General features: G+C 35.5%; 1 protein-coding gene across 1 annotated transcript in view; it reads right to left on the bottom strand.

Moving 5' to 3' along the window:
- Positions 1 to 22475, bottom strand: part of LOC115436737 (xenotropic and polytropic retrovirus receptor 1 homolog) — a 51706-nt gene that overhangs the window by 5400 nt on the left and 23831 nt on the right. The window contains exons 2-9 of the mRNA XM_030159658.1: positions 20430 to 20481; positions 7950 to 8051; positions 6369 to 6592; positions 4760 to 4909; positions 3439 to 3522; positions 1662 to 1743; positions 1113 to 1202; positions 467 to 564 (exon numbers count right to left, since the gene is read on the bottom strand). Of these exons, the coding sequence (XP_030015518.1) occupies positions 467 to 564; positions 1113 to 1202; positions 1662 to 1743; positions 3439 to 3522; positions 4760 to 4909; positions 6369 to 6592; positions 7950 to 8051; positions 20430 to 20481 (882 nt within the window). The remainder of the gene's footprint in view (positions 1 to 466; positions 565 to 1112; positions 1203 to 1661; positions 1744 to 3438; positions 3523 to 4759; positions 4910 to 6368; positions 6593 to 7949; positions 8052 to 20429; positions 20482 to 22475) is intronic.

The raw sequence follows: 22475 nt of genomic DNA, 5'->3' as shown, positions 1-22475 counted from the left end.
TCTTTTGTTTCATCTCAGTTTAGGCACACAAGGTCATAAGGCAGGGGGAGGATAAATAACTTTCCAGAAAAACTTAACCGTTTCCAGGACATTTGACCTTTTTTCTCATTTTCCATGTTTTCCATGACTGGAAAATTGGTCAGTCATTTTCCAGGTTTTCCAGGATGTGTGGGAACCGTGAATAGGTTGCACTTGTTTTTCTAATTTCAGGTTGTTTGTGGATTTTCAGGTTTTTCATATTTTTTGTGAAGGGTTAGTTTGTAAATGTAAACATTTTCATAATGTAATTCAACTTTTTTTGCGCTAAAACAAGAGGAAAATGTGGGGTTGTCATTGTTTATTAGTTACTATGTTATTATTTTACAGGTCTGAGGTAAAACTGGGCTGTACATGGCCCTTGAACTAAAATGAGTTTGACATCCTTGCTCTAATCATAGTGAAGGATTTTCTGTGTGTTTGCTCAGACCTCAAACAGATGTTGATGGGACAGGTTGTTTCTGGGGTTGAGTTCAAATATAAGGACGTGGTTGACTCCTGCCTGCCTCCAGCCATACGTGTTGATGCCTGGAAGAGAGACAATGGTAAGGAAGTACACACAAACACAGGAAAACCTTTGCGGAGAGTGGGGACAACTGAACTGGTCAAGCATGGCTAGGACTGTGCATGTCAGAGTGTTCAGTTCAAGATTTTAACAATATTTTGATTGCATTTATATGGGACAGCATCACTAGAAATGTACCATGGGGTTAACTCATAACTAATTTGAACCTGTAGTTGAAACAAATACACACAATATTTGCACCACTTTAAGTAGAGATGACAATATTCTTGGAATCAGTGAAAAATATGACTGTATTAAGAACCAGTTAATGGTAATAGAGTGCATCTTGTAAATCATTTAAATGGAGAGGAAGGGATGCACAGTGTTTGCTTACGAATGTTTCCTTGCTGTCTGTCAATATGAAATATGAATTGCAGTGACTTTAATTGGGAAGTACTGGATGCCTTCCAACTGAATCTTAGGTGAACATGTTTTGTTAAGGAACTCGTCTTCCTAAACTCGATCAACAGACAAGTGGATCTGGACAGTTCCTGTATTTGTGTGTGGATACCTAACAGGAAGAGGAATTCTATCAGCAGGAACCCTCCCCTGTAGATCCTGACCATCGGCCAAACATCATCACTACGAATCACCACAGCTCCTGAGGAGAGAGTCAGAGGAGACACATGCAAAGGATTCAGCTGCTGAACTTGAGTCGACAGTATCTTTAGGTTTTTTTTTCTTTTTTTATCTGTGCACAAATCTCGACAATCTGTAAAAAGACAAAAGTTCTAAAAGGTCACAGTCCATGTTCTAGTCCTTTGACCAGTGATAACCTCTTTCCATTTTATTCTGCTGTGACAAATGTTATTAAAAATACTGTGCGAGTATTTCTGGCCTGAAAGCTCAATTTCCAGGAAGTAAAAACTGAGTCACCAGGTACAAAAAAATAATCATTGTTCCATCTGACATACATGTAGGTTGGTGATTGGATCACTCCCAACCAGCAGCACAGACATTCTGTTCTTGAAGTTTTTTGCCTCCAGTCAGAACAAAGCCACATTTTCAAGTGTTCATCCTGAAGTTCTGTTGTGACAATGTTTGGATGTGTGTGTTTTACCTGTGATGACCACTGTGACCACTAAGACGAGGAAGACTCCACAGTAAAGACCGACTCTAAAGGTGGTCCAGGCAGGAGCAGGCTGCAGACAAATGCACAAACAAAATGAGTAATATGGTAAAATGTGCATTTATTCTGTGTAAATGTCTGTTTTTAACGTAGAATTATATCCTACAAATAAACAAACATAACATGGCAGTGCTATTTTATCCTTTTGTTTTATTTAAATAGATGCTATCTCTATTGGAAAGGCACATATTTCATTTATTCAAAGCCTTTAATCGGCATCAGTAGATCTTAATCTGACATTTTATTCAGTATGCAGTTGGGGAAGTTTTGCTGCTGACTCTAATGAGTCCTGTCTTTCAGTTCTTGTTTGTTGTACATTTTATTTTGCTGAATTAGCTACTACCATTTCTTTTTTGTAAGGATGATGATTAGGGCTGTGTATTGGCAAGAATCTGGCGATACAATACAAATCATAATACTAGAATCATGGTACAATATATCACGATATATCACAATATTGTTAAAAAGGATATTTTTTATTGGTTTTTTTTAAAGATTTTTTTTAAAGATGTTTAAGATTTTTTTCAAATTATTTTTGTTATCATTTATTCATTTTACATTCATTTATTCATATATATTTCTAAGATTTTTATATATTTTTAAGAGTTTTTCCTGGAAGAACTGAATTACACCACAAATATGCACAAATACTAAACACATTTCTATTTGATCAAAACAGGATCTAATGCTTTTTCACAAAATGTTCCTGTGTTAAAACTTGAATTATGTTTTACAGACATTACAGTTTAACATCCTGCTCAAATGTTCCTATTCTATTAGTTCAGAACTAACAGAAAATTATTTTTGTGTAATCCCAAAAAAGGAACTAACATCTGCCTCTCAGACAGTAAAAAGTGCTTTTAGGATGCTTTAAGTAACATTATTTAATAAAACAGTGTTAAATAATAATAAATAAAATAAGAACAATAAAGAAAAAACAAAAACAAAAATGAACCTCCGCCATATCTGCATTTGAATAAACACCTAAAAATATCCATACAGTACTTTTAAATATCAATAGACTATTATGAAATGAAATATTGCGATATATTGCAGAACCGGCATTTTCTAACACCCCTAATGACAATATAGACGGTTACCAGTGGATTGCATTGACATGCAAACATGTAATGATTCTGAGGCAAGTTCTTTTATTTATAATATTCTCCATTCAGGTTTTGGGCCAGTACTGATTACACTGAACATGAACATGTAAGGATCATCATGTGTGTATGTGTGTTCAGATGTGAATGATTAACTCCCCTGAGGAGGTGAAGGAGTTTCTATTGTCTTAAAATCTACAAACAATCCCAACCTCTTGCATACATAAACAGTGATGTGGAAAGTAGAATCTTCTCTGAGCAGTAACACCAGGAGTTTACTATTCCACTGGGCAAAGCATCAAATTAATTTTGCATCTGTAGCCGCGCAGACGGAGTTAGCTGAGATACAGTATGTAATTTGCTTTGGCTATAATGTAATGTCAGCATCACGCCAATAATGTTCATTTGATTTAATGCAGAGAGCTAAAGGGGAAGACTGCATTTTGTGCTCTGACTAATGCATTATTTCTAACAAATCTACATTGGGACGAAAAGAATCCCTTGTCTGATGAAAGCAGGATGTAGTACATACCACATATTTTGTTGTGGGGTGAAAGACCAACATTATGTTTAAAGTGTTTTTATTTATCTGCTTATTTTTTTACCTGTGCAGCTCCTAGAGGAGGAACCCTCAGCCGCTTCATGGCTTTCTGTCTGTCACCACCTTCCAACTCTGTTGTGACCAGCGCCTGAAAAACAATGATACCATGTCTGCACCTGCTCCTCTACTTACAACTGTCACTTTCCACTTGACACTTAATTTTGATAAACTGGAATGTATTCACATCTCTTCAGCAGTAGAGACCTGATGTATGAACTGACACAAAATTCAGAACTTTTCCTACTTCATGAGATTGATGTTCATGGAAAAGAAAATCCTATGAAACCTTTAATGAAATGGATGGGACCTGGTAAAATCCTCAAGCTCTACTCCAGTTTTGAGCTATGAAAATTTGAAATGTTATTTTATGTACTCTAAGGTTCACTAAATGTTAACTGGAGTAAGTTGAAATTCATTCTGAATGTTCAAGAAATATAGAATATGTATGAGGAAAAAGGAGGATAATTTGTAACGTGTACATCTATTCATGTACAAATTAGCAGCAATTAATAAACATAAATGATGGTACCTCTTTATAAAAAAAAAAATCTAAGAATGTCATAACTCCTCTCTTCTTAAAAACAGATGTCAGAAAATATCTCTGTAGTATTGTTACAGTTCTATCATATCTATAATCCATTTGCATAAAGCATATATTGCTAATCTTGTTAAATGTTTATGTTTATGTTTATGTTTACGCATTTGGCAGACGCTTTTTTCCAAAGCGACTTACAGGGGAAAACCAATTAAATCACTCAATCAATCAAATTTTATTTATATAGCGCCAGATCACAAGAAAGTTATCTCTTGACATTTTATATATCGAGTTGGTCAAAACCAGACTCTAAGTCAATTCTACAGAAACCCAACAGAATTAAATCAAAATGTAGCTCTGGAGCTGAAAAACACACATTTACACTTAAGATTTTCCCTAAGAATGAAAACTGCTAATCACTGCAAGTTAAAAGAAAAAGGTTAAAGATGTTACATAACTCTATTAGTATTTGAATCAATAAATTTGGCAAATAATCCTTAGGGTTTTTTAGATGTTTAATAAAAAAAAAAATCCATTCCAGTGAATAAAAGAAACTGGTGTGACTTAGAGTGAACAGAAAAATGATGAAATTTAGCTTTGAGGAACAGACTTCAAAAAAATACAAACAAAATTGTCATAAAATGGAAAAATGAATTGGAGCAGAACTTCAGGAATTTTCAAGGCCATGAACTTGAACATGAAGAAATTACATTAGAAAATAATGTTCTGTTGTAATGAACAAGAATTGTACATAAATATAGTCATACTACTGAAACCACTGATGTGTTACCTCAGTCTCAGAGATGAGCTGTGTGATTTTCTTGCATGTGTAAAATGGAGCCACTTCAACATGGACCACTCTCCAGTCGGCCCCCCTCGACGTCTCCAAAATCTTATCATGTTTCTTCAGGATCTTTCTGAAACCTGTGAAGTTCAGGTTCTGCGCAGACAGAGACAGAGACAGAGGGATGATTATAAAGGAAGGAGGAATCTGTCAGGACCGGCTGATTAAACATGATCAAAGACGTGCGACTGTAAATGACATCAGTGTGAAAAGGAACTCTACATGTGGTCCAGCTGTGGTTGCAAAAGACGGACATGTTCCTGGTTCCAACTGACTGAAAAAGAAGAAAATGGAGGCTGCTTTGTGGTCGTGAAACAAGCTGAAACTTGCAAAGATAGAAAAGTATCCACCAGTGATAATGTCATTTGAAACACAGGGGTGACAAGTGGTAACTTTCAAGAATTTAGTTTCATCATTTTTTCTTGTCATCAATAAATCAAACAACTAACAAAAATTTGCATTTGTTTGTGTCTATCTGTTGCAGCCACACCTTTTGAAACATAAAAAATATTTTCACATAAATATTTCATGATAATATTTGAGATTGAGTGTAACTTTAAGGGTGTCAGAGAACTTTCTCCCCCCTACTCTGTGACTGAAAAAACAGCTGTATCCTTTGTGAAGTCCTACTGCAAAGACGTATAAAAAAGGCACTATGCACACAGTTTTCCTTATTCAGAATCAGAACATGTATTAGTTGTCAAAAATCATCAAATGCAGGATCAAACCTTTATGGGTTTAAAAAAAAAAAAAAAAACATCTCTCGATAGCTTTGCCAGACTGTGAATTGAATTTAAAGTTAATTATAATTTTACGTTGACCCTGTTCTGCTTATTTGACAGGCCATAAAATGCAGCTGTGCACTGTAACTAAATAACTGACAGATGATACGGCTGTGCCAAACAATGAAAGGCGTCAAGCGGATAGAAATTATAAAATGATGGGTGGAGGGCTACCACTGCAATATATTAAGCTGATTTTCATGAGATCTTTCAAGATAAAAAAACATTTGGACAGCAGCAATACCATCATCACACCAAATGTCATTTTTCAAAGGATGTGAGAACCAAAATATGTTAGAATGACATTTAGTGTTATTTATGCACCTTTCACCATAACATAAGAGGATGACAACACCATATTGTAAAGATAAAGCATTATAAATTGATATATTTGCATATAATTGCACATTCTTTTTGAAAGGAAAAATAAGCAAGTCCTGCTGGAAATTCACCATCTGTGATTCACGTTAGCGATTTTTAGTTGTAGTTTTACCAAAGTTATGTTTGCACTGAAGGTCAAAATAAAAGAAATACTTAAAGATAATGAAGTATGAATGATGTACTGTCACATAAAATATAATAATAATAATAATAATACAAGTGGAGGGGTTGTGTTTTGCTCATTCTCTGTGTGTGTTCATCAGTACAAGCAGCTCCTTTCTGACTTCAGAGTCCACTGATCTATTGTTAATGTGATCTGTGACTGATCAGCGTAGTTAGTTAGCGGTCTCCATGGGGACAGTGGTACAGACTGGCTGTGTGTGAGCGTTCACCTGATAGTTCTGCAGCAGAATGAGGCTGAGGTAGAACTCGGAGAAGGCCAGCTGCAGGTCCTTTATGTTTCTGTGTTTGCATCTCTCCTGCTGCGACAGAGCGAACACAGTCTTCCTCCTCCTCAGGCCCCGCCCGTTCGCGGCGCTCTCCCTCTGGGCGTCCAGGGAGGACTGCAGCTCATTCTGCAGCGTGGCGAATCGCCGTTGGGCTTCGGCCAGCTTCTCTGGAGGGACGAGACAGAAGACGAGACAGTTATGACGACAAAAAGCCACATCAAGACAATAAGGACAACACACTTACAGAATTACATATACAGCTGTGGAGAAATGAAGAGACCACTGGGTTTACTATTCATGCATTTGAGTAAAATGCAGTTTTCTGTTTACTGTAGAAACTTCTGACAAAATTCCAACTAAAATATCTGAAGAGTGGTTGCAAAAAATGACATCACACATCCTGTACTGCCAAGAAAATAAAACACAGTACCAATGTTTTAACCCTAAAAAAGACAGAGACCTGCAGCTAAAAAGAAATATTTAAAAATGTTTACACTGTTTATATGATCTGTATCATCATTGTCGGGCGGAAACCTCTTATGTCCAAAACGGTTATTTTTGAAAACAATGTATATTCTAAATAAATAATTGGAGTTAAGAGGTGTAGCCAAAAGCCCTTTTCAACACTTTCATTGTTTAAATATTTCTAAAACTGTAAAGCCAACGTGAAGACTGACCAACAGAATTGTTTTATGACCAAAAAAAAAAAAAAAAAAGAAAAAAAAAAAAAGACCAAAAATGGACTTAAGAGGTTTCCACCCGACAGCAACAATATGCTCTAAAAGTCAAGTACAACAGGGACTCTAAGCTGTAATGTCAGCTTCTTCCTACTCCTTTTCGGACATAAAAGATGGTTAAAGAGCCACAATAAAATTGTTATACATTTGTGTGATATTTTGTTTTCTTTTTTGGTTGATTTATTTCCATATATTGGAGCGTCCTTTTAAATCTGGAATTTCTTTTGCCTTCTTATGTTCGAAATAAAGTCCATCTATACCTATATCTATTCATTATACATTCCATGCACATTTTAGGGGCAAAACTTCAATGACTTTTATACCTCTCGACAAGGAACAAATAATACCATTACTGCTACAAAAGAAGATGATCTGTTTACACCAACAAAGTACAACTGATAAATTGGATGCCCAAGGTCCTCACAGATATTAAATATTGTTTAAATTAAACACCAAAACTGAACAACACATGCTGATTCATTCTGCTGCAGCTCAAATTCAATGCCTTAAACCTACAATTTCAGATTTTAATGTGATCGTATATAATGCAAAATAAAAAAAAGGAAATTGCCTGAGTTTTTCAGACAACAAGCAATATACAAATGCAGACAATAAGTACAAAAAAATTATAAATATAACAGTAAAATAATTAAAAACAGGAGTGATTGCAGGGGTAAATGTGAGATATTCTGAGGCTGTATAGGGATTTCAATGAGATTCTCATCTTAATTATTTCCAGCTCTGTATGAATTTGTGTGTAGTGTAAAATGTGATTAACAGTCATTACCAGAGTAGAAGGTGTTGATCTTTGCCAGCTCTTTTTCACATGTCTGGAAGAACTTCTCCTCAAACTTGGCATAGTACCTCTTGACTGTATCTTCATCTGTGACTGCAGGAGGAGAGAGAGGGTGTTAGATTAGTGCAAATTCATTAACAGTCCAGATGATTTTGTCTTTTGGAAGGAGGTAAAAGGACAGAAAACATAAAGATTTAAAAAATAGGAAGACAGACAAGGCTTGAATAACTGATGGATTTGAATGCAGAACTGCGACAAATCTCATTTTGTGCAATAAACTCCTGCATTGACCTACTCTGGCCAACAGATGGAGCAGTGAGACAGTAGCAATGATAAAGTCAAATCTGATGTTTACTTTGTTCAATGAGTCTGACACAAGCAACCCTTCAGTCATGCATGTTTTACCATTGTTCCATGTCTTATGGCTTGACTATGCGTTATTATTGTCAGTGTGCATGTCTATTTAATGCTCACAAATCTCATCTCAAGACTGTTTATTTTGAGAACGACTTTTTAGGAAATTGACTATTTTCTTCTTATCAGAACAAGAGCTTTATTTTATTTGCCAATATCCTATTGCTCTTCAGCTTTATTTGATGAACTATATCACTTGCTACTACAGTCAGTGCTTGTAAAAATCAATATGGAAAAAAGCAAAACAGTTCAAAGCTAAAGAACAAAACTGATGAGAAAAAAAAGGCTGATAAATGCATTTTGTAGATGTTTTGTGGGCTCATCATTCACATCACCCTTGGATTTAGTAGTTGGTAGAAGCTAGTCAGATGGGATGAAGTGAAAAATGTCTAAATATGAAGTAAATTTGGACCATTAAAGACAAATTTGCCACCCTCTGACCACTATTCCATCAACTGTTACTCATTTCAATACAGTTTCCTACCTGAAGTGAATTATTGCAAAGGAGAATCAACCTTTATGCACATTTCAGGCCAGAAATTAATATTTAAAATTGCACATATTTGTGTCTGATCAAACGTTTTGTAGCATAGATGATAACATAGACGAGATGTATTACTCAAGTCCTGCCCCTTCCAGTGGACTGCCGTCAGAGCTTATTTTAGAAAAAATATATGGGGAGAGTTGCAACTGAGAAGAGACAAGTCAGTTTTATTATGTTTGAATAACATCAAGTACACATTGCCTATTAAAAGAACAATTTTGCAAGTTAAGAAAATTGCTGGAAACTTGTAAAGTCTGTGACAACATAATTACGATTACGCGCCTAAATGTTGTGCATGTGATGTCATCCTAACTTTGTCTATCCACAAGCCACTCAAAGCCACTGATGATGTCTCTGCAGCCCCAAACATGACCAGACTTTCAGTGGTTTTCACCTCTTTTCATACTTTTTGTTCCAAGTTGACAGCCTCTTTGGTGGTTGTGATGTACTGATCATCATGTGAGAGGAGGGATGCTGTTCACTGAGCTGTTTCACACCAAAATAAGGGACATTTCACTATTTTTAACCACAAAATTTGATGTCTTTAACTTGTAAACATTAAATCTAGAATTGATGACATGTTTCCACTGACAGTCACATTTGGTTTTATTTCCCATGTCGGTCCACAGGAAGCAGCATGATTTAGGAAGTTCCATTGCATCATATTTTATTTTTGATGCATGCTTTAGGACATCTGACGTGAGTTTAAACAAGTAGCAAATAGTCAAAATACAAACATGTTACAGGACATTTTAAAGCGTAAAATGACTTGTATGATGCAGGGTATTTCAGTCAACATCGCCGGTTAGGTAGTGTATGTTGCAGTGTGTCATACAAATGGAATTAAATAAAGAAAAAACTGAAAAAATATCAATGTCTTTGATTTACTCAATTCTAGTTATCCATAATTCAACCTCAAACATTTTATTTGTGAAATATTGTGAACATAAAACTAAATATAACTGTGGTTTGTTCAACCTTCACATTCAAATCAGCTTTTAAACTTAAAGGTAACAATGATTTGGCCTTTATTGTGATAATAATCAGTACTGACTGATAGAAGTTTTTGGCCTTATCAACCACGCCTGTTTCATTAAGCTCAGAAATGTCAGTGTAACTTAAGGGGATGAAAAACTGATAAATGACGAACGCACCATTTCAGTGGCCTTTCTAATGTTGACTGTACATACAACCATTATGTTGCTGTCACCTGCAACACAAAACATTAACTGAAGATGATCCTTATCTGTGTAATTTCTAGTCACTCATGCCCTGTGTCTGCCCGTCCAGGTGATCATCAGGGCTGATATGTAATCTAATCTAAGAACGCTGCAGATAAGAGACTGTTTTTTGGCTGATATTTGATCATCATTTCCAAAATTGCCACGTTAGCTGCTGTGAGTGTGTGGCCGACGCTCCTCAACTTGTTGTGACATCTTTGTTAAATGTTCTCGTATCCCGAAAAGCACGGTAAAAACTTTATCTCCAGTTCCTCCCCATTGAGTCAAAACCTTTTTTTATAGTTTTACCAGAACACAGTCCTGTAATTTCCATCATTTGTTTTGATCTTTACTATTTCGGATGTCACGCCGGCACAGATTCTGGTAAACTTTAATTGAACAGTGGACATAGAGAACCTGTGTGTCCGACCGCTAACTTGTACCCGCTGGCACGTCAACAACCAAACAACAAGCAGTGCAGGTGGTTTTGAGTCAGACTGTGCACACTCAGTGATTCACTATGTTTCAGACTGGCTGCTTTTAGACAAGACACCAAATTAACTAAATTGGAGTGTCCCAACCAACCACCCGCTCCCTCCCTCCTCAGTACATAAACACACAAACAGCCACCACAGTCAGACTACACTAATCTCCTTATCCCTTTTTGGCCTTATTCTGCTCTTTTCTCTCTGTGTCTCTGCTGGTCACCATGATTATTATCATTATTACCATTATGACATGTCTGTCTCGCAGTAATAGGCTATACTTTCCATCTGACAATTGATGTTTTTTACCTCTATTTTTCAGCAACACCCTGCTTTGCACATACACTATTCATACGGAAGCCATCCAGAGCAGCAGCCTGCTATCCTTAAACAGGGCTCAGTGTCATGCTCAAAGGCACATCAACAGTTACACAAGGAGGGGATGGTGTAACATGGAGTGTATTATGATAATAACAGTAGATACACAGTAATAACAGTAAATAGTAAAGTAACAGTAGAGTAATAAAAACTGGGCACAGGTTCAGGCAGAGGTGGGAAGTAATGAAGTAGGATTAATGTTACTGTTAGTGTTGTTTTTACGACTTAGGCAATAACTTTGGCTTTAATTGACTGCTAAGTTATTGTAAAACATTTGCAACATCATCACCAGTTCTAACCTTCGTGGAACAGTAACACACTATCAGTACATATGCAGGACTGATGTCATCATTTGAACACAATGTAAAAGATGTAACAAAAAAACAACTGACAAAAACAGAGACTAGACCATGAATACAAGTTTCTAGACAATGATATGGATATTGTAGCGATGTTAATGCTCATTATTTTCAGTATACAGCTTTGTATTTCACTTGAAATTGAAATGGTTTAATAACCTTTACATTTCATGTTATATAGTTTACAAAATGTCTACATATGTACTGATAATAATGCCATCAGTTCAATAACTATTCCTAAATAATGCAAAATAACATAACTTTACACATTAACTCTTTCATGCATAGTGGTCACTACAGTGGACAGTTATTCTACAGCTGTTTTCTTGTATATACATGGGATTTGTTGTTTTAGTTCCATATCACTCCACACATTGGACGCTTATGCATCATCCCATCCCATACACTGCAATTGAAAACATTACTGTAAATTTGCTGTTCTTGATAAACCTGATCTAACATGTTTGAGTGTAAATCAATTCCTTATTATTGTTATTAGACTGTAATTAACAACAAAAGTTTTCGTTTTTTTTTTTTGGGCATATTATGTCCATGAAGTGAGTAATGACTAGTATTAGAGTACACTACAAACAAAAAGTTAAGGATATTTCTTTTTTTTTTTTGTCATTTTTTTTGTCATTTTTGCCATTTGTAAATAAAACAATGTCTGGTCATTTTTAAAAAAATATATATTTCAATTCAATTCACACACAAAAAAGTAAAAAGCATTGTGCAAGAATCCCAACTGAAAAAAATAGCCCAAAAATTAAAAACATACATAACTTTTTGTTTGTAGAGTATACTAAAATGTGAGAAAGCATCAAATTAGCAGCATTTAATGTTTTTATTTCATAGTTTTCACACAGTAGATCAGTAAATACATGTTTCTTTGCTTCAAAAATTAAACACATGGTGTCCAGCTTGGTGGACATTTTTGCAACTCCATGAAAAATAGCTTCATAAAAAAAAATTAAATTGCATAGTTTTTTTTAATGCCCAAAGAGGAATAAAGAAAAAAATCTTGATTAATGTTGTCATAATTCATACATGAAAGTGTTAAGGTACAAATATTTAACTCATTTTTCAGCTCATTTGCATTTCTTTGCAATCAGTTGTTTGTGCAGCATGAGATTTTCTCCTTAAGAACTGAATTTGGTGTTAAACAACTGAGAGCTGGGTAGATTTACAGTGTGACCGCTTAAAACACCTGGATTTATCCAATATGATTGCACCAGCATTTGCCGTTAGGACAAGTTGTCTCGACCTATAAAATGTCCTCCATCGACCTCATGGCAACAGAGTCAAAGTACAAAACATAAATTGTTTGCATCAGTAGTAAGCAACACTAAAACATTATTAACATAATATTAGATTGTAAATAACAGACACTAGTGTAAGACTTAAGAAATTATAGAATGAGAGGAAAAGTGGAGCACTGGATGGAGGTCTGGACTCATTTTATCATCTTCAAATTTATTAAGTGAATTTATTAAGACCTTCTTTAATGAGAAGTCAGAAGAGAATTAATAATTTGTGCCTACCGTAAGATGATTTAAAAGCCTAAAAGAGAAATGACCAAATATTTTTCCAGTAACAGCTAGAAGGATAAAAATGATATGCCCTATTATTTTACTTCTGTCCTGTCTTAAGTTACACAAAACACAAAATTCAATGTGCAGAACAAACAGCCATCTTATTAAATTAGAAATGCAGTATCAGGTTTTATTGTAATGTTCCCTCTCTTATGATTTTACTACTACTACAAGAATTTACACTGGACTTCTTTTGTGTGGTCAGTGTTGCTTTCAATCCTTATCAAGGTTCAATTGATAGATAGAAGCTGCAGTTGCACAAGTCTGTCCACCAGAGCAGCTGATGAATTCAGCCACGAGGAGAGGTGATGGTGTCAGACAGTTAATGGACTGACACAACATAAACAAACAGACCATTACGGAGCTTACGAGTAGAAGCACAGCTCCAATCGACCCTTTTACTGGTTATACTGGCACTCCTAATTTGTCTTATGTAGATGATCTAAAAAGGTTTTACTTTGCCCATTGCTGCTTCAAGAATACCTTTTAAGCTTTAAGTTTTTTTGTTATACACAGATAAGTTGTTTAAATTTATGCTCGGGGGGCAAACTTCCACGGCTTGATTAGTTGAATATTATTATTTTTAGACTCATTGCTATGTTCTTATCTGCAAAAGTCATGATCCAAATATAGACAAAAATAAAGATCAGAACAGCACATGTACCGAATTAACTGAGCTATGAAAGACTGTTTTCTTCTTTTTTTTATATTTTCACAACATAACCAAAGAAAACATGTGCTGAACAAACAAATCAAAACAAGCCCACTTCCACCCCCACCCCTCAAATTGTTTAATTTCTTGGTTGGGGATCAGGTTAATAAATTATACTCTATTTTAGTCAATTTTAAGGGAAAAAAAAGAGACATTGTTGTTGAACTGAATTGAACACTGCAGAGGGCTACTGTTTACATGTCCCCAGGCACTTCCATCATGTGTCAATTATAGACTTTTGGTTGTGGCAACACACACGACTGTTACATGGTTCAGAGAAATGACTGATGCTTATGTGTCTGTTTCCATGCATCTTTAATAAGTCACACCCACGAAAAAATTCCCATGTAGTGAATGAAGGGTAAGTCGGAGGAAAAATTCTTAAAATACATGAAATGCAGACAGATGGATTAAAATGACATGTGAGTAACAGCGGGGTGCATGTATGCATTAGTCAGAAGAGGGAACAGGCTTTTAATCACACCTTCACAGTCTGTGACAACATGTGACTGTTGCTTCAGTATATAACATAGAGCCATTTAAAGACATAATGTTGGAAATGAGTCAGTCAATGAGCCGCATCAATAACATGACTGGAACGGCAACTACAAAATAACCAGATATTTACTAGTCTTCAAACTAGCCTTTAATTACTGCAAGAAATTAGTCTCTGAGTTGCTTATTTGTTACAATAAAAAAAAAAAAGAACATTCATGTAGCTCTCAATATAACATTTATTTTTTTGCAAAGTAACAAAAGTGGGAGATACGTTTTGAGATAAATGAAAAGAAAATGAGTGCAATACAATTAAACACACTCTTAAACATGAACACATTACATATTAGGGATGTAACAATTACCAGTATAATGATAAACCGCAGCAAAATTGCAGACAGTTAGTATTACCGTTTAAATTCTAATTAGCACGATAACGGTGTTCCATTACCACACTTTTAGGGGAAAAAACCCTATGTAAAGATCTACTTTTATGTCAAATATCTGAGTATAGTTTTAATTTATTACAATTTTGATTTTCTATACCTAATATTTGGAACCAACATTCAGTTTTAAAGTCTTTGAAAAGATTCCTTAAACATCTGTGTGTTATTTATGCAATAAATTATATGCATTTTTCAAATCGGATTTTATATTTTTTTTGTGTTTTTTGTCCTTTTGTGTTGATATAGTAGCTTAAAGTGAAAAAAATAATAGATTATATAAATGAAGTTGTGCTGAAAAAAAAAGATCCCAAACATGGGTATAGTAAACATTTGTTTATATAGTATATAAATGCAAAATCAAAAGTACTGAAAAATGGACAAAATAGACTCAGACCACTGTTACGCTTGGTCTAGGGGCTGCCGAGACGCAACATGGTCTAAATATAAATGGTTAAATATTAACCCACAAAGGGTTAATATTTGAATGTTTCTGCCAACAGAAAGTACATTGTGCCAATTATTTTATTTTATTTTATTTTATTTTATTTTTAAATACAACTTGGTTAAATAATTTCAGTGTGTGTATAAGTACTTTTTGAACATTTTGAGCACAGTTTCAACAATACCGTGATAATAATGATAACCGTGATACTTCTGGTCACATTAACTGTGATATGAAATTTTCATATCGTTACATCCCTATTACATATACAGCTGATGGGTACAAAACACACCAAGGATCCTCAGTCTGGAATTAGATTTCTGAAGTTATGTCAACTTGGGTGATGAAATGCAAGTTGAGTTATGTATCATCACTTAACGACAGAAACAAAACTGCTTAATAAAATGTCTGATAGTTTCAGTTAAATCCATTCAATGCAAAACACATAATGGACACACAAAGTAGAGTTACAGGAAAAACCCCTCCCTCCTCTGATAATGGAGCATGTTATGAGTAACATTCAAACAGGCCTTCAATTAATAGGTGTGTAGTTTGGTTGCACCTTGGGCCAGGCAATTTCACCATCTTAGTGATTGTTTTTTTTTTTTTTCCATCATTCTCCATATGATCTTACTTTTCAGAGGCATTGTATGTTCTTTTTGAATTAAAAAGAAACAACAGCATTGTCAAAACTCCTAAATGACCTCTTCATCAGAGTAAGAACAGAATTTTACCGAGAGACTTGCACTAACCTGTAGGTTTGTAGCATTAATGTCCCTGGTGCAGGTTGCTGAGCTAATGAGTTTAATTCAGCCATTAGTTGCAGTAGCATTCAGTTTTAATCCACATTAATTTGCAGGGCTTGTGTGAGGTATTGTTTTGTTGGTGCTGAAGAAATAATTATAAGTAATTGCAGTAAGCCTAGCTTCTGAACTCTGTCGTGATGATTCACACTAATGCATATGAGCTACACTAGTGCTAAAACATTTTTAATTCATTATAAAACACCAGAGAGAGAAATGAATCCATCACTATATGCGAAATTAATGGAAAAAGTACATCTGTATGTACATGAAAATGTGTACTACTGTTTATTTCAGATTTCTAGATATTGCCAATATTGCAATACTGTTCAGCCAAAATGATACCAGAATTCAATTTGTAGGCAGATCACAATAAGAAAAGTCACCATAGATAAGTTTCTGGATCTAGAAAGCTGGAGGAAAACTTGTTGTAGTTTGTTTGTAACTCATATATATTTCATAAAGAGGTGAGAAAACAGTGATTCTGATCGTGGATCTTGATTCTACTGCAAAAGATGGTCATATGATCTTCAGGTCAGATCATCCAGCCCTAGTGCTATCATACAAAAACAGTGAGTCCATTCTTTGTTCTTTTCTAAAAGTCTGTCCAAAATTAGAACGCTGAATGTAAACTATGCAAAAAAGCAGCCCAGCCAGGCAATACAACAAATCTGATTTATGACCTTGGCTTCCATTCTTTGGAATATTTATGTATTTTTTTTATTGTGGTGTTAATGGTGCATTATGAAATTGTTAAATTAGAAATAAAGTGGTTCATTTAACACCCTATAACCAAACTAAATGATTAGTAATTGCTGACATCAACTGAAAATAAACTTTTCATCCTGATACATTTTCTGTTGAATCCTTCAACGCTATCTTCTCAAAAGCCTCCTCTACTTATTGTTGCTCTAATTACTGATCACTTTAGCATGACATAACCCACAGAGAGCATGTACAATGTTAAAAAACTACAGGCTTAAGTTACTTACAACCATCATATCCGTAATGTCTACCATGTAATAACAGTAATATGATTCTAGAAAACTATAGAATGTCATCAGTAGAACTGAATAAACAGAGCTCATACTATGCTGAATGTTGTTTACATGAAGAGTATGATCAACATTTGAGGAAAATGCATTACAGAAACTGCCCTGTACGATGTTCAGTCAAAACAGAGCTGACAGCGCCCTATTACAGGATATGTAACAAATACAGTTACATAACCCTGATGGTTCAGGAGACCACATTGTGTTCTGTGCCTGATCCTTAATTTTATCATAATCCTCCATCAATAAACAGCTACAGCGCAAGTCACATAATTCATGATAGTGCAATGGCTTTTATGTTATTTCCAAGGAAGTGTCATCCAAGACTAAATATTTCAGTAACAAAATGAGACTGAAAACCCTGTGGACTTGACCAGCATTTGTCAGCACCGGGAACTTAGTTGGAATGGTTTTCCACATAGTTACAGACCCATTACTATCAACTTATAAAACATACTTTGCTTCAAATAATAATTTGCTCCTGAAATAGTTTTTCAACCATATAGCACTGTGTTTCACATTAGATCCTGATTGGGAACAAAATATTACTGATGAGCACTAAGACGTTTCTGGCTTTTGTAACTGAATGTGGGAACATTGTGGTGATCTCTGCATTTCTGCACAGTGAAAGCCAAAGATCACTTGGAATGAACATGAACAAACATTTGTTTTTGACTCAAGGGGCTTTTAATGGATTAAGGTTTTAAGGTAATTTTAATTTAAAGAAAAGTTTGTTCTAACTGGGTGTGTGGTGTGTCTTCATTGTATGTATTAAAAGAGCTGGATACCTGACCCACAGATGGAACCCACCAATGTAAACAAAGACTGCTCACTAAGTGCACCAGCCAAAACACTTCCCAGGTTTCTGGATTTCATTCAACACACCACTGGAACAATATGACAGAAGTAGAGTGTCAGCGAGGTACCCATCTCTCGTCTGGTTCATGTCCATGTCTGCTGCCTCAATGTCTGTTTTTCCCCCATCACCGGTGGGGACCATAAAATTAATCCTTCACATACTTATGCTGAATATTTCACTCAAAAACTGCACTGGGTGTTGTTTGAGATGGTGAAATAAAGCAAATGAGTTGTGCTGCTACCTTAGTTTGTGATGGTTTTATGCTATAATCTGCACATCACTGAACATTTACGTGTCTACCACCATGAAACTGAACCATTTACAAAGCTGACTTTTGGTTTTTTTTCCTCCATTGTTTATTGACTTCTCAGTTATCAGTTAGCATACACATTAGCCAAAAGCACCACAGACAGAACTGCACAGCCACATCATACTTTTCTTTTAAAATGTCAGTTTAAAACACATGCAGATGGAAGGAAATATTATGCAGTCAGTATAGCAAAAATGGTCATTACTTAGTGTGTATTTTACACCACACAGCACTATGTCATTTTTTAATATAACTGATGAAAAGCTTTGCTCTAGCTATCATTCAAGTAATAAAAAAAAAATCTAATTTTCACAAGTTAGAAACTGACTGAACAGGTTTGACCTGCATGTTTGTGGATTTTCTTCTCATACCCTTCTCTGTATTTGAGTACAGAAAAACTCACACCATGCTATGAACATACAACAGGCAGATAGAAGTGAAACCACCTGTACAATAAACTGAGTGAACTGTATGAACTTAGGATGGAACAGGTTAGATTTATGTCTTCCCGTTATAATGGAATGGAACTCTTAATTGTCAAAATAAGATGAAAGAGGCAACACCAAGAAAAACATATTGTGCTTCTCATGCTGTTTAGTATTACTGTAAGAGTGAACAGTACATTTAGCACAAACAGGCCTGTCATTACATGATGAAAAATAAGGCCTCTGATAACTGGTTTTAAGACTTTTTAAGACTCTTTGAGGTCTTAAATTTAGGTCCTGCTGTGGCTGGTGTCAGTGGATGGTGCACTTTTACAAAGACACATAATTAAGCAATAATGCAGGATGAGGTAACCCCATATAAAACAATAACAGAAGGAGGTGGAGAAGAACTACAGGATGCACAACAGAGTAAAATTCCTAAAGTCAACTTAGAACCAAGCTCCAAACATGGGTAGATTTTGTATTTGGTGAGTAAATTTCAGAAGACTGGCACACTGGACAGTAAAACAATCCTGGCATAAAAAAGCTAAGACTCTCTAACATAATTTGATATCATTTATGGGCACTTCTAAAATAATGACAATATCCTGTTTGTCTGTACTTAGCATAGCAGGTTGTAAAAATATTTTACCAGCAAAAGCCATATTTTCATATAATAGGTCTCAATAAATACACATGTGATAACTTTCAAGATGTTTTATTACAACATCTTTTAATAATGTTTAAGTTAAAAAAAAGCCATACAGTTTTGGGAATAATAATTTAACCAATGAGACCAAGTCACAAAAAGTCAGTTGTTGTATATGAGATGTGTAAGGTCATTAGGGTTTTCTGATATGCACATATGAGGCAAAAGGCACATGGAATTGGAAAAAAAAAAGTCCAATGGAAGTCTATTGCCACGTTTCCACTACGTGGAACCGGCTCGACTCGGGTACCAGGTCCTATTCCTGGAGACCATTTCCATTACAGGATACTACCCACTTTACAGTACCTGGTCGTCACAGCGATGCGGTGCGTTACTTCCATGTCGTTTGCTCAGAGAGTTGCTGATAAACTCGCTCCTTGCGTGTTGTCTTGTCAAGCTCATGCTGAATTTTTATGTCTGAACCTCCTGGACAAACCATGGTGTAGTTTTGCGGGCTGTCATGTGGATTAACCTACTGCTATTTTTACTGGAAACTTTCGCATCTGTTTTTTTGTAAAACAGCAGGTCAGAGACGACTATCTGACCAATCAGTAGTCTGCAGCGTTTATACGTCACGTTTTAGTATCTGGTCCTCAGTCCTGGAACCTCGGCGGAGGTGATACCAAAAAACTACTACCAGGTACCAGATTCCAGGACCTTTTTCGTAATGGAAACGCAAAAAGGCCGAGTTGAGTCGAGTCAACCTGATACCACGTAGTGGAAATGCTGCATATGGGATCAAGGACTTTTTGGAGTCACCCCCAATGGCCATCAGTGGTATTACAACTTTTAGATGCTTCTCTTCTGCATTGACTTCTTTTGAAAGCTAAGGTCCATGCCACTTGGTTCAATTTAAAACGTCTCAGTGAAATTTTATGTGCCACAAAAAGGCAATTATTTTGACTAGTTAAAAAAAGGCTATTTTCACACACAGCTGGACCGCATACTTTCAATTATGAATCATGACTTTTAACACAGAAACCTGTAGATTAATGTATGTTCAAGACAGAATTGAAATGATGATACAGTTAATCAGTCTTCAGTTTAATACCAAGGAAGTGTGCAGAGGTTTATATGAAGTGCTTTTCTAGTGCATGCTCAGTTGGTGCACTTGTTTAATGTTCATATGTTGTTGAACATGAGCCCAAACAAAGTATGACTTGACCTTCAGATGCTCACAGGTCATCAGCTACCTAATAGACCAGATCTGTGTCTTTGTGCATTACCTTCAATAGACGGGGCCTGGTCCTGAGCAGCATACAGCATCTCTTTAAAAGCCTGCAGACACAAAAAGAGAACATCAAATAATTAAATATTAAATAATAACTATAAATATTTAATCTTTCGAAATCTCTTTATTAAGTCAAAGAGGTTTGTTCAATTTAATGGACCATCAGTATCAAGTATTTTATACGATATGAAATAGCCAGACACCAGTAGCTGTAACATATTTCAGTTAAAGTAATGGCAGGAGATGTTTTAGCATACGGTAAGATAAATGAGGCAGCGTATAATTTAAAGTATATACAGATTAAGTCTGTTAGATAAGGATAGGGGCCATCAGAAAGATGCTTCAAGTCATTATTTTTACGTGACTGGCCAACACAAAGGGATGGATGGTGCAGTCTCGCTCATGGAGAATTTACCAGGGTGGAGGATTGTAGATTGTAGACATAGAGCCTGCAAACGGATTAACCAGTCAAACAGCTCTGCTCTTTAATTAAACAGTGCAGCACCCTGCCAATCAAAAAGTTAAACTAGCAGTCAAACATTAAGAACGCATTACCATACATCAAATGACTGAAAGGAAAAGTTTCAGAGCCTTTAAAAAATGTCAATCATTTGACTCATTTCACATCAGTTTCAACGAAAAAAACCTTCAGATCTTAACCCCCTTCAGGCATTAATGCATGCACTGACAGAAATGGTCTAAAAGTGCAGGGAAACATTCAGCAGTTTTTCACATGCAGGCAGCATTTTCAGGTTTTCCACCTCGGTGTGGAGGTCACCATGGCTGTAGATGTTATTTGCCATGTTGAGAGGTGACAGTTCTTGGCACATGTATGAGATTTTCTGGAACATGCATATTTTATAACCTGGGGGAACAAACAGGGCTGTTGCACAGGCAAAACAACACAATCACACACAGCTGAAAATTACACTTCAGTAAAACAGCACTTGGAGCACTTAGTTGGAGGATGAGGGCTATCTTAGTGACGTCTTTGTCACAGGCCTAGTCCACATGTACACAGGTGCTTCGTTGAGTGAATGCCAGACCAACATGCGGTGACAAAATCCTAATCCTAAAGTTGGACAAACAGGCACCAGGAAGGACTTAAGTTATTCTGCAACATCACACAAGAAAATGTGGACTGGGCAAAAAAAAAAAAAAAAATTAAACATAAAAACAGAGCTTACAAAAACTTTCTGTCTGCATGACAAGACTGAAAACTTTGTAAAGTCTTAAGGCTGGAAGGAGTTACAAATGGTCTATTTTCAGTGACTTAAAACAATTTGTGTGTGAGCAAACTGTCAAATATCTGACACGATAATTTCAGTGAGCTGCTGGTGACTGCAGACATCCCTTATGGCATTAAACCTGGTTTTAACAATGTAATTTTGCATTTAGTCATTTCTGTATTTTGTCATTTATAAGCTAACATCTTTTAGGGTCTGTAATTAATGAGCCAAATCGTTCCATGTTTTAATAGACTGTATATAATTCATAGGAACTGTGACATTATCCATTGCTTTCTGAAGCCAGTCGTTTGCGATTTGGCTGTCACCATGTTGGCATTTTAGAGTCAGCAGTGACCAAATTTGGACAAAATAATAATAATAATAATAATAATAATAATAATAATAATAATAATAATAATAAATTTTATTTATAGGCACCTTTCTTGGCACTCAAGGACACCGTACAGTAAAACAGTAAAACAGGAGAGTATAAAACAAGCAATAAAGCAGAGTAAAAAATAAAAGGCAGGTTAAAAAATTGGACAATGCAATTGAGTTCACAAAGAGAAAGAGGTCCTAAAAGCGGCAGAACCACGGGAACCTCAGGGGTCGGAGGTGAGTTAATGTTCAGCACTAGCTTACTGACTTGGTAAAATGCTTAACAAGAATCAAGAATTTTGTAACAAAGTCATTTTACAGTCACGATATTAGAACTTATTGACTATGTGTATAGTGGAGCCATCTGTCAAGAAAAAAAATATTAAATTAATTGAAACTCTGAAAGTCAAATGTTGACAGGGCAGTTTTCTAAT

This window comes from Sphaeramia orbicularis, chromosome 17 (assembly GCF_902148855.1).
Source record: "Sphaeramia orbicularis chromosome 17, fSphaOr1.1, whole genome shotgun sequence".
Lineage (NCBI taxonomy): Eukaryota > Metazoa > Chordata > Actinopteri > Kurtiformes > Apogonidae > Sphaeramia > Sphaeramia orbicularis.
This window is presented reverse-complemented; position numbering and strand designations above follow the sequence as displayed.